This window comes from Pan paniscus, chromosome 14, assembly GCF_029289425.2.
Source record: "Pan paniscus chromosome 14, NHGRI_mPanPan1-v2.0_pri, whole genome shotgun sequence".
NCBI classification, from domain to species: Eukaryota; Metazoa; Chordata; class Mammalia; order Primates; family Hominidae; genus Pan; species Pan paniscus.
In genome coordinates this window covers 61,961,017-61,973,629 of record NC_073263.2, presented here as the reverse complement: position 1 = coordinate 61,973,629, position 12,613 = coordinate 61,961,017, and the positions used below count along the sequence as shown (strand labels likewise).

Below are 12,613 nucleotides of genomic sequence, written 5' to 3'. Positions count from 1 at the left end.
TTAGCCAGCACTTTAACTCACTGTAAGTCAAGTAGCACCCCCACTAGCTCAAGGCAGAAAGAAGCACATATCCCTTCTAAAAACAAAACAAAACAAAAAAGCATTTCTGATTCAAGTGGCCAGGATTCTCACAGAGAAAGATCAAGAAAAATGAAATCATAACAAACTATCATGAGGCTTACAAGGAAACAAGCTACGAAGATTGAGAAATATTTAAAAAAATTATTAAAAAAAAATTTTAAGCCCCTAAGGACTTGAGAATTTGTAAGTATCAAACACAGACTACAAAATAATAAGCCTAAACTAGAAAATTTATACAAAACTTTAAACCCAATAGGAACAAGTATCTTCTCAAGCATACATGTGACATTTACCAATACATATCAAGCCATAAAGACTCTACAAATTTCAAAATACAGCTATCATTCAGTCCAAATTCTCTGATCACAACGTAACTGAATTAGAAATCCGTAACCAAAACAAACCTAATATTCTGTAATCAAAATAGGGAAAGAAGTAATCATAAGGTTAATTGAAAAATATTTAGAGCTGAATAATGAAAGTACCATGTATAAAACCTTTATACCTGAATATAAAGTTATGTTTGTAAATATGTAAATACACATATATTTCCTATGTAAATATAGGAGTATAGTTAAATCAGTGCTAGAAGAAAAATTGATAGCCTTAAAGAGAACTGAAAAAAAACCAAAAAAAACTAATGAGTTGAATTAAGAAGTTGTCTTTTATATCATGAACAGCACTCCAAGCCAGCTCAAAAAGCAAAGCAGGCCAATAGAAATGCCGTATTTTTAATTTATTCTACTGAAATGGTTTAAAATGCTTTGTATTTACTGAAAGCTTAAATGGGTGGGTGTTCGTTCACATAGCTCTACAGTACCTCACCAAGGAGCATTCCAGTATCCTGCAGGGTCTTGTGATCTAGCCAAGAGCAGCCATTAACCTAGTGATTAACATGGGAGTCACTGTCTTATGGAGAATGGGATGCTTAACTTTGTCAAGAACCTCGGTTAAACATTTGCCTTTTCTAGAATTGCACTTCCCAAGTGCTATTCCAATAAGAGCTGATATTCATTTTACGTACCAAACCTTTTGAGTTCAACTGATCAAATCTAAAGAAAAGTGTTGCTAGAGAAAATTGGGGAAAAGGTGAAAAAGAAAAACTGGTACTAATTCAGTAGAAAAACAATTACTCTAATTTATATATGTATTGATTGGTAACCAGATTTATCTAAGTAGAACTGAATTGGCTAGGAAAAGAAAAACTACATGTTATTCGTTTTCCTAAGCTGTCTTTTTGAGGCTTAGTCAGTCATTGGGAAAATGTTTAGGATTGTTTCTTGCTATTAGTCCCCATTTTATGTATGTTACCCTTCAGTAAGTTCTTCCTATTTTAGTTTTCTAGTATTGAAAGGCTTATTATATACATTATTCATGCGTATTGTCATATTTAGCTCTTGCTATATATTTTAACTTCATCGTTAAACTTTTGTATTGCATAGTTTCTTTGGTATATCTTAAAACCTATTTTTGAAAAAATAAAACTAATGAGTTGAACTAAGAAGTTGAGGAAAAAAAGCAGTGAGTTCAAATCAGGTAGAAGAAAAATAAATGAATCAAACTAAAAATACAATGACATTAACAAAGTCTATTGTAACAAAGACTAATGAAATTGATAACTGACAAGAGTAATCAAGAAGCAAAGAGTAAAGGCACAAACCAACAATTTAAGAACTGATAACAGTAATAAGAGACATATACATTTAGTAATTTAAAAAAAAAAAAGAACTAAGAACAGCGATCAAAATGTCCATAAACTATTAGGTTGGTGCAAAAATAACTGTGGTTTTTGCCATTACTTTCAATGGAAAAAACCGCAATTACTTTTGCACCAAACTAATAGTAAGTGGAAGGACAAAATGTGGTATATCCATACAATGGAATATTAATCACCAATAAATAGGAAAAACTATCGACATATGCTATGTTATAGATTATCCTAAAAAATATTACACTAAATGAAAGAAGCCAGATACAACAGGCTATATATCATGTGATTCCATTCACGTGAAATACCAAGAAAAGGCAAATTTATAGAGAAAACTTAAAAGAATATACAGAATAATGTAAGAATATATTATTCTTGTTGTAAATGGTGTTTTAAAAATTATATCTGGAATAAGAAGAAGAATAGAATATATAAGAATAATAATATAAGAATAACTGGCAGGTGACAGAATTACAATCAATATGCAAATATCAGCTGCCTTTCCATGTACAAGTAACAGAGGAAATAGTAATTAAAAAATTTTTAAACACCATTTACAATAACAAAAATAGATAGGTCCAGGAATAAAGCTTACAAAAGATGCACAGCCCATATACTTCCAATAAATTATAAAACTTTATGGGAAAAATAAATGAAGAGATATACCCAGGGTTGTGCTGGAGCCAGCTCATACAAGCTCACAAAAACTTTTTATGTACATTTCTTCCTAATTCCCGGTTCAGTGATTTTATAACATAGCTTATAATCAGCCAAACAGGGAATATTTATACCATAGAAAGTGGCAAATGCTATGTGTCAGGGCTATTTTTTGCTCTTCAGAGAAGCATTTTACCAGCATTTCACTGGTAATATCATATAATATAAAGATGTCAATTGTTTTTAAGCTAATGCGCAGATTCAATGCAATTTCAATCAAAACTCCAACATGATATTTTTAAGAGTCTTAATCATTTGATTCTAAAATCTGTATGGGCAGGGGAGAGAATAGCCTAAGGAAGAATAATGTATTTTACAATCACAAGATTAGAAAATTTTGATCATTTCAAGTGCCACAAAAGATATGGCTCAATTGAATCTCATATACAATACTGAAGGTAACATAGTTGATACAAGTGCTTTGCAAGATAATTTGGCATTATCTTGTAAAGTTGAATACTGGCTTAATTCCACAATGCAGTAGAGTTCCATTCCTGTTTATATTCCTTAGGGAAACTGTTATATGTGTGCAGAGGTGTGTTGGTAAAATACTTCTGGTAGAGGGACAGGGGAAAAGCCACTGTAATCTGTAATTTGTGCCAATTTCCATGGCCAACCACAACCGTCAACTGGAGGTTATTGCATTCTAAATTGGAAAAAGATGCCGACAATGAACTTCACGAGCTGGAACAAGCTGGATCCAGCACACGGCAAGCATCTAACACTATTCTTTGTACCAGAGATCTCAATGGCTCTGGACACTTACTCTGGCACTCCTGCAGCCACTACTCCAGAAACAATCTTGCTGCAACTTCAACTATTACTGACAGGATTCTCCACAGGTCCCGCTTTTTTGTGTGTAACTGGCCCAACTCCAAGGCAGCTACACCTGACTAGCATAGCTGCAAAGGAGGCTGGGAGAAAAGTATCTGGCATTTTCTTCTTCTCTACCACCAAAACTCTTAAAATGGGAAATTCCCCCACAGGGAGATAATTCAGGTTTTAGAAATTACAAATATCCACTATACTTATCTTCCATGTATTGTTACCAGTCAAGATCTGTCAAGCTTTATTTTCTATTCTTTAGTTTCCACTACAAAGGAGCTTTTTGTGTAATAGAAAACATTAAATATAGTGTGTGTGTATGCGTGATCTGTGTGTGTATGTGTGTATGTACCGTAGAGCTCTATAACCCAAGATTTTAAATACGCCCGATATGGGGCATCTACCCACTATTCCTTCATTGAAAATCACATCTCTAAAAGCTAACAGTCTAGCAAGAAAAGCAACCTAATACCCTCACTAAACTGAAACAGCTGCCCCTTTATTGTACACACCTTTGACATAGCATTTGTTTCACTACATTGACACGGCTGGTTTCTCAATCTCTCATTAGGCTATGTGCTCCAATAAGACAGAGACTATCTTGATCTCTACATCCCTATCTCTTGGCACAAATACACATTCAGACACCATCTGATTAAAAAAATATATTTTCTAGTGCTTTAACTATAATTTACTTAGCACTTCCTAGATACATACCAGAAAATATAGCAGGATCTTTATATAAGTTCTTTAATTTACCTCCAGAAATATAAAGTACCCTAGGATTATTTGTATTTACTAAATAAGAAAATTAAGGACAGAGGATAAAGTACTTTACCAGTGGTCACTCAGTCAGTAAGAGGCAAATTAGAATTCCAATTCGGATCTATCTCATGCCAAAGCCTGTCTTTGTAGTGCATATTCTAAAAGTATGATAATATTTGTTACATACTAAAAACAGATGTAGGTATAAAGGGCAATGAGAATATTCATATTTAAAAATTAATTCTGCTCAAAAGAGGTCAAGAAAATTAGAAGAGAAGGGTCACACCTCAGTTGGAATCTGAAAAATAAATAGCAGTTTGTCTGACAGCTGAGGGAAGGACACTCAGGTGCTCTAGCAACAAAAATCTGTGATCTTAGGGAAGGTGCAATTCTCTTATCTCTAAAGTAAAAGGGAAGGCTATAATAGTTTATATTTTCTGTGTTGTTCTGAATATTGTATAGATAATACATATAAATTATTTAACATGGGACCTAACATAGAATAGGTACTCAACAAATGACAGAAGAAAAACAAGAACAAGAATTATTAGAATTCACTAAAAACCAGGGTTCTCCTAGGTAAGGTAGGTGCTTGTGCCAAAAAAGATCAAGAGGGAAGCAGATGACAAAAGCATCAAGAATATTGAAAGAAATAGCTTTAGGGAAGGGAGTACCTAATCCTAATCTCAAATTTTTCAAATGATATTCATATGCAGCAAAGGAGTTTAAGTGGAAAGTAAATAATAAAATTAAAACTTTCTAAATTATAAATATAGTTGTATATTTACTAGAAGATCTACCCCTTAGGAATTTTTAAAACATTTAATAATTTCCTTATAATTAAGAAATTGACAACATAATCTTGAATAGGTTTTTGCAAACTTAAGATTCCCTGAAAGTAAAAAGCCTCAATTTAACCCTCAAAATAACAGTAGGGGATATAAGTTGCTCGTATTCAATCACAAAGTAATTACAGCAAATGAATACAAGGAAAGTATGTGGGACTACCAGCCAAAAGCAACACTTTTCCCAGTGTATCATTTGACAATTTCCACATTTCTATTCTTCACTTCTCTAACTTTTTGTTCCTTGGAACCAAAAACAGAAAAAGGTAAGTTGAACAGTTTATTTTTCAGTTATCTATTTAAACTCCACAGAAGTCCTATTAGTAATTACCAATAAGGACTTGTAAATAAAGCATGAGAGTTTTAGTAATCCATTTTTTCTAATACAAGTAGATGTTTAATTTTAATATATAGCTCACTAAAAGAAACAAATTGTATTACTTAACACAGACTAACATATAGGAAACATATTATTTTATTAAATCAAAAGTTAAAACTTTTTTCAATTCCTTTTCTTTTTAAAAACATTCGATTTCTAGACTATCCAAGGGCAAGAGAACCTTCACTTTGAATTTTAAGGCAGTGAAGCCATCTTGTGGTTGATGTCAGTATTGCTGAGGTTTTGAGACCAGTCACTCCTACTTGGGAAAATCAGGTCTTATTCATAGTTTTACATTTAAAAAGGTATATACAACCTGTCATTCTTAGAACTTAGAAAAAATAAACACAGAACGCAAAGACTGTACAGTTAGGACTCCACAGCAGTACATAAGGTCCTCGAGTAGCTGAATTGATAAGAAAGTATTTTGAAACTAATCTGTATTTTATAATTAACTTTTACGCCTAGGTTTAAAAAGCTACAGCAAAATATTAAAATTGGGGAAGAATATTAAACAGTTATACTTCCTTTTTATCATGACTTTTTCCATAATTTTTAGCTTACAAGCTGCTACAGCAGTCCTAGGACTTTGTAATATCCAAGAAAAACAAAGCATGCCCTGAAAAACTCAGAAAATAAGTTGCATAATATGGCTTCCCTACCACACTTCCCTCCAGTCACAATTTTTACAGCTTTTGAATCAAATATGAAGTGCCTATAAGAAAATCTGGAAGCCTGGAAAAAATTGTGATTGTCCAACTCTCACCACTTTTTAAATTTTTCTGAAACTTTTGCATCAAGGTTCTGGGGAAACTTTGTGGAGAAAAGACAGAAATTGAAAAGTATGTTAAGAAGAGAATGGAAGAAAGAGAAAAGAACCTGAGCAAAACTACTATATTAATTAGTGATAAAGCTACTTCTACTTTTTGCCATTCTGTCTTCTCCCAAAATAATCAATGATAGTAGCAATTATTAAGACTTCAGTTTCAAAGCTTCAGGATGACGCCTTTCTGAAGGCCTCTGATGCGTCTTAGAATGAGAGCTGTAAATTCAATATGTCCAGGATTAGCTGTCTTCTAACTGCAGACTTACAATCTTTCTTACCTGATGACAGATCTATCAGCTCTCCATTCTCCCTTCCAATTCTCAAGTTCCCAAATGCTGAAAACAGCATTATCTAAGTCTTATTAATTATAAAAATAATAATACACACTGTGTGATCATTTACTTTGGGCTTTCAGGAGATGAAGTTTGAAGACTCATCTCTACACTACTTTAATCTACTTCCAAAAAAGATTACTGATATGTCTTGGGGAAGCTCCAGTGCATTGTACTGAGCCTCAGGCCTAGTGAATGAGATTCCAAGGTGGTTGGAAAATACATGGGTGAGGCCCTTTCAAAGGCACCACACAACGTTAATGGAGGCAGTTTCTACTAAGATGACACCCTCCTCCCCGCAACATGTTGCTTTTTAACTCTTTGCTTCTTAAATATTGGGCCAAATGCTCTCCAATCCTCACTCTCCTTTGGCTTTCTCTCTCAGAAATGGTAATATCAGATGGGCTTGGAACTTAGTAGAAACAGTCAGAGAAGGGGTTTTAGCTTGCTTTCATTCTACCAGAGACCAACCTACCTCAAGTAGTAGAATTCTGCATGGGGTTTGGGGCCAAAACCCAGACAATAATGATTTACCAATTTGCCTTACCTTATTCATCGAATCCCCTTGAAGATCTCTCAGTAACAAGATACCTAGCTGACATAATAAGGATTCACATATTCTTAGACTTTCAAGATAAAAATACCATCCTAAATTGCTCATAATTCTCGAAGCTTGCCATATGCATTGTACTGGATTTAGTATTATCTCATTTATGTTTTCAATGTTGTAAGGGAGTAGTATTTAAATGATAAGGAAATTAAAATCTGGCAAGATTAACTAACTTATGAAAAGTCACAAAAACCAATAAGCAGGAGAAAGAAGATTTAAATCCAGGGCAATGACCCTATGTCTGGATGTCTCCAATCTGTTCCTGGTCCGTATCATTTAATGCCTCTCCACCCTCAATCAGAAACATGCCACAACCATGCCTCCTCTGCTTCTTGAAATAGTCTATTGTATATTTTAAGTTTTCTAAGTTAGTTTTTGGAACATTGGTTTTTAGTACGCCCTATTTGAAAGATCACTGGATAACCCAGCTCTTTCTTTCACTCTTTTCTAATATAAAAAGAAAACTAGAAAATATCATTTTATAACAAAATCTGGCATGGTCAAGAGATAGGCAGATTACTTATTCAAATATTCTGTTTGCCAACTGTTGTCCTATATCTTATGCACAGATTCAAACAAAGTTGATTTAAACAAGAACTATAACTTACATAATGTTAGTAAGTAACGGATCAGTAGTGACTGATTCTAGAGTCATGCATTTATAGTCATCATTAATGGTAAAATGCTGGTTAATAAAAGCATTCCAATGAAGACATAAATAAGGAGCTTTTACTATATTAGTCTTATTTTACTAACAAAGAAACCAAAATAATTCCATTCACATCAAAAATATATTCCTTGAATATGTACTCTGGTTTAAGATAGTTACATTTTTATATAACATATGGATTTTTAGCTAAAGACAAACCAAATGAGTAATTTCTGTGTGCCAGCTTCTAAAATGTTTATTTAAATTATTTTTCAAAACATCTTCATTAATACTGGTGAAGACAATTATTAATTCTGTGAGAATAATATATATTCTTATATGACATATAAGAATAATTCTGTGAGAAGGCCAGGCACAGGGGCTCACACCTGTAATCCCAATACTTTAGGAGGCTGAGGTGGGCAGATGACTTGAGGTCAGGAGTTTGAGACCAGACTGGCCAACATGGAGAAATCCCATCTCTACTAAAAAATACAAAAATTAGCCAGGCGTGGTGGCATGCACCTGTCTGTAGTCTCAGTTACTAGGGAGGCTGGGGCAGGAGAATCAACTGAACCCAGGTGGTGGAGGTTGCAGTGAGCTGAGATCATATCACTGCACTCCAGCCTGGGCAACAGAGCAAGACTCCATCTCAGAAAAAATAATAATTCTGTGAATAATAATTCTAGAAAACTATTAGTTTATTCATATTGTGTTGGAAGTATGTAATGAAAGGAAAAAATATAATCAACGAGGAAGAGCAAACAGAGATATCAAATTTTTGTTTCATGTGAGAAGTTACATTTGCATTAAGAATGTTTTAAAAGATAAAATTTGACATAATAATCTAGATCAGAAAGTTTTAAGGTTATTTTTCTTCTTGCTAGCTACATTCAAAGGAAATCTTAAAGAGACCACTGTGCAAAACTTTTAAAAGTAAAAACGCTCTGAAAGAGTGAAGGGAGCAGACAAGAATCTCTGTACTACTATTCTATGAGCTTGTAGCAGAGGTGAGTTCTCAGCATCTTTTTAGGACACACAGAGAAAGCAGAAAACCAAGAATCAGAAAGCTTCAACATTTTAAGTAAAATAATGTAAGGATGTACAGACACTGCTTTGATATTATTTACTTTTCCTATAGAGATTTGTTGCATTTAACAGACCTAGTCAAGATTGTTGCCTACTTTTCTAAGTATCCTTCCTAGAACTCTACATCTCCTGGAAAACTGTTCGAAATGCAAATTCTTGGATTCCATCCTAGTCCTACTGAATCAGAAACTCAGATGGGAGTAGAGGTTGTTTGAGGTCCAGCAATTTGTGTTCTAGCCAGACCTCTGGGAAATTCTGGTGCACACTGAAGTCTGAGATAGCCACTATAACCAAAAGAAAAAGAAATGTAAAGAAACTGGAGAGGATTCTAAGAACAATAGAGATGAAAAGTAAAGCTTGAGACTAAAATAAACAAAGGAATCAAGATAGATGGCTTTAGCAAAAAGAAACCTGTGGCACTGACATTTATGTCTTCACGTATATAATTATTCACAAAGGAAGGTAACCAGATGTACTCCATTTCTCCTGATGAAAGACAAAGAAGACATGGACTTTAACTTGCAGCATAAAATGTTTAGGTAAAAATATAATTAAAGTTTGCTGACGCAAAAAAATTCATAACACGAATACATATGTGTGTACTGCAAAATGATTGCAATAAACAAATGCACAGCTTCACCAACTTGCTCCTAATACTTTCATAATCTTATATTTGTATATAATAAGTTCATTAAATAAACATAACAGTTTATTAAGGTAATTAAAATAAAAAGGTAAATAAAATTGAAAGGTAAGAAAAGGTCATTGTAATGAGTGCCAATTACATCTGGTTTTAAGTCTCACGGTTCATGTAAGCATGCCATAGTTACAAATCCTGAAACAAAAGGTTGCTTTTTTTTTAAATGTTGAAAAGTCACCAAAAGTCGAATTCTTAATAATTTTCCATGGAAGTCACCACAACAATGACTTTGTGACCTGTTCACCTCCAGAGTATTTTGCAATTGCAGTCTTTATTGACAAAAAGTAATTCCAGTAATTTAGTTCATATTTATTGTAACTAAATTAATTAATGTAAGAAGTTATTGATTTTCTTTACCTTTTCTACCTTTCCACTATTGATGTCACTGGGGAGGAATTTCTTGCCAATTGTTCTCAGATCTGTCTAAAATAAAAATATTATTATTAAAATGGAATTATAGAAAAGAGTAAATTTAAATCTAACCTCATGAACAAAAGATGAAATTACTTATGGTTTGTGAAACAAAAATTCAGTTTAACTGGTCATGAGATCTACATGTATTATCAATCTTTCAAGTAACAGTGTCCCATAATACGTTGTTTAAAGTATACCAGTAAGATGAACAGTAACACATAAGGCCTTAATCCTGGTCATATTTCTTTAGGTAACCTTTTTACTTACTAACTCTTCTCTATTAAAATCCAAAACTTAATTTATGTAAATTGTGATCTTACTAAAAAATATCACATTCCAAAATCAAATGACAGCTTTTGAATACATATACATAGTATATTTTTTAAAACTGAATCTCATATAACCTTGACATTACATAAAAACATATCACCCTATAGGCTATGATATCTGTAACATAAAGCTATATAACATACAATATCTCAGGATACAATACCACTGGAATACCAAAGAAGTTATAGTAACCTTTACTATAGTAATTTCATTTGCTTAAACAAGTTACAGAAATAGAAGGTGGTAAACAAATAACTATGAAAATGCATAAGTACCTGTAACTCAACAAGGAAAATATAAGGACTAACAAAAACAAGGCTATAGCATTCATGACATAAGAAAAGGAAAGTTCTGACTACACAATCTACATAAAAAGCAGAATATTTTACGACCGTGTCCTCTTTAGAAAGTGAAAATATAAAGGAATGGTAAGAGATTTGTTCACAGGAAAACTGTCAGTACTCATAAAAAAGATCCAATTATTTAAACTAATAAATTATCCTGATGGTTGAGATAGTGAGATTAGCATAATAACTGAAGTTGTGTTGTTCTATTTTTCCTTATAATATAGTAAACAGTAGCTCTTCATCACCTTAAGAACAAGTTAAAAGAAAACAGACTTAAAGTGCATTTAACCACATAAATTATAAGGGAAAAATTTTTGTTAGACTTAAGGAGAAAACACTAGATGATTAAAATTACTGTGATGTGAAATGAATACATAAAGAGGGGCAGGACCATCTTCTTTTAACACCTACCATAATAAAATATCCTCCTATTTGAAATATCCACATGTAGTCAGCTTAAGAAATGAGAATATAAGTTGTATAATCCCTACAGATTCTTTCCAGTTTTTTACTACTGTGATTCATAATTTATTCCTTAATGTAATGCAGGGATCAAAGTAAAACTCACTAAATAGAACTGCATGGCAAATTAAGAGCCAAATCCAGACTCATGTGTAACAATGCTTTAGACTTATGCTTCTTACACCCTCAATCCAATGACAGAATTAAAAGAAATATAAACCGTACCTCACGTTGTACGCCTTTTCACTTGGAAAGTACTGAATAAGTGTAAAAAAATACTTTCTTACACCAGCCTTCCCTATATTAAGACGGTTTTATAATTAAATATTAATAGATGTGAAGCACTCAGTATAATGACTTGCACAGAGTAAGCACTCAATAAATGTTAGCCATTCTGTTTATTTTAGTGAGTATAAAACATGTACTTTTTTTAATCATCTGAACATACATAACCATCACATCAATAATGTAACTAACAGTTCATGAAAACATTTACATTATTTTGAAGTCACCCAAAAGCTGAAATATTTAAATATGAATGAGAAACAGAATACATACAAATTTTATAATATATCATGGTCCCTCATTTCTGGTTTTCATCAATAATTATGAAATTTAATTCAAGTGAAAATGAGCCATCACTGTAAAGTAAATGAGCACTAGACAAAAATCCTAAACTTTGATCCATCCCAACTGTAATTAAAGAATCATATGATCTAGGACACTGTCACTAATTCTCTAAACCCAGTTAATTTACTCCTCTATAAAATGGAAAAACACCACCAATCCTATCTTACAAAGTTGTTGTCAGGCTAAAAAAAGACTACACGCTCAAAGTTTACATAATTTCTAAAGTGCCATACATATATATAGTATGTGTCCTTAAATATACAAATGTTATTTTGATGTATTTTTAGCAAGATGAAAATGATCTACCAAATCTTTAAATGCCCTAAATTCACACTATAAAGACAACTTTATTATTCAGATGCCATTGTATCAGGATTGCTAGGACGATGACTGGGTCCAAGAATGCTGTTATATTGAACAACAAAAAATAATAATACAGGAAAACTTTTAGCCTGTAAAACTTTAAAAATAATTTTCAAAGCATCTACCTACCCACGCACACATACACATGCACACATAAATACACACACACACACACACACACATAAAATCCCTATTTACTTAAGTAAATGCAAGATAATATCTACTTGGTGAATCATTTTATATTATACAAAATCTTAAAAGAAATAAAAATATAATTTGTTTTTAAATTTTTACTAATGGATAGTGATCAGTAATTTAAGACTGGTCTATCATTAAATATTTTTCTGAATAATTCCAGTATTTGAACGTAAAACTTACGTGCTGGATTTCAATGTCATTTCTTAATATTCTTACTCCCCAATTTAAAAAGCAAAAATTAAAAACATTCCTTTTCAACATAAAAAGCTAAGCCTAAAAGTTACATAGCAGATCTGAGGCAGCTATCTTTAGAAAGGCCAGCTTACAAGGTTAGCCCTAGGCT

The 12,613-nt window shown here is 32.5% G+C and overlaps 1 protein-coding gene across 11 annotated transcripts in view; it reads right to left on the bottom strand.

The window, feature by feature from the left end:
- The window catches only part of TDRD3 (tudor domain containing 3), a 181,674-nt gene that overhangs the window by 121,825 nt on the left and 47,236 nt on the right, over positions 1-12,613 (bottom strand). For 9 of the 11 annotated variants that reach the window (XM_008950652.5, XM_003825323.6, XM_063595787.1 and 6 more), the window contains exon 3: positions 9,884-9,949. The exons of 1 other annotated variant lie outside the window; for it this stretch is intronic. In XM_008950652.5, the coding sequence (XP_008948900.4) occupies positions 9,884-9,949 (66 nt within the window). The remainder of the gene's footprint in view (positions 1-9,883; positions 9,950-12,613) is intronic. One more of the 11 variants, XM_008950654.5, reaches the window with a different exon arrangement.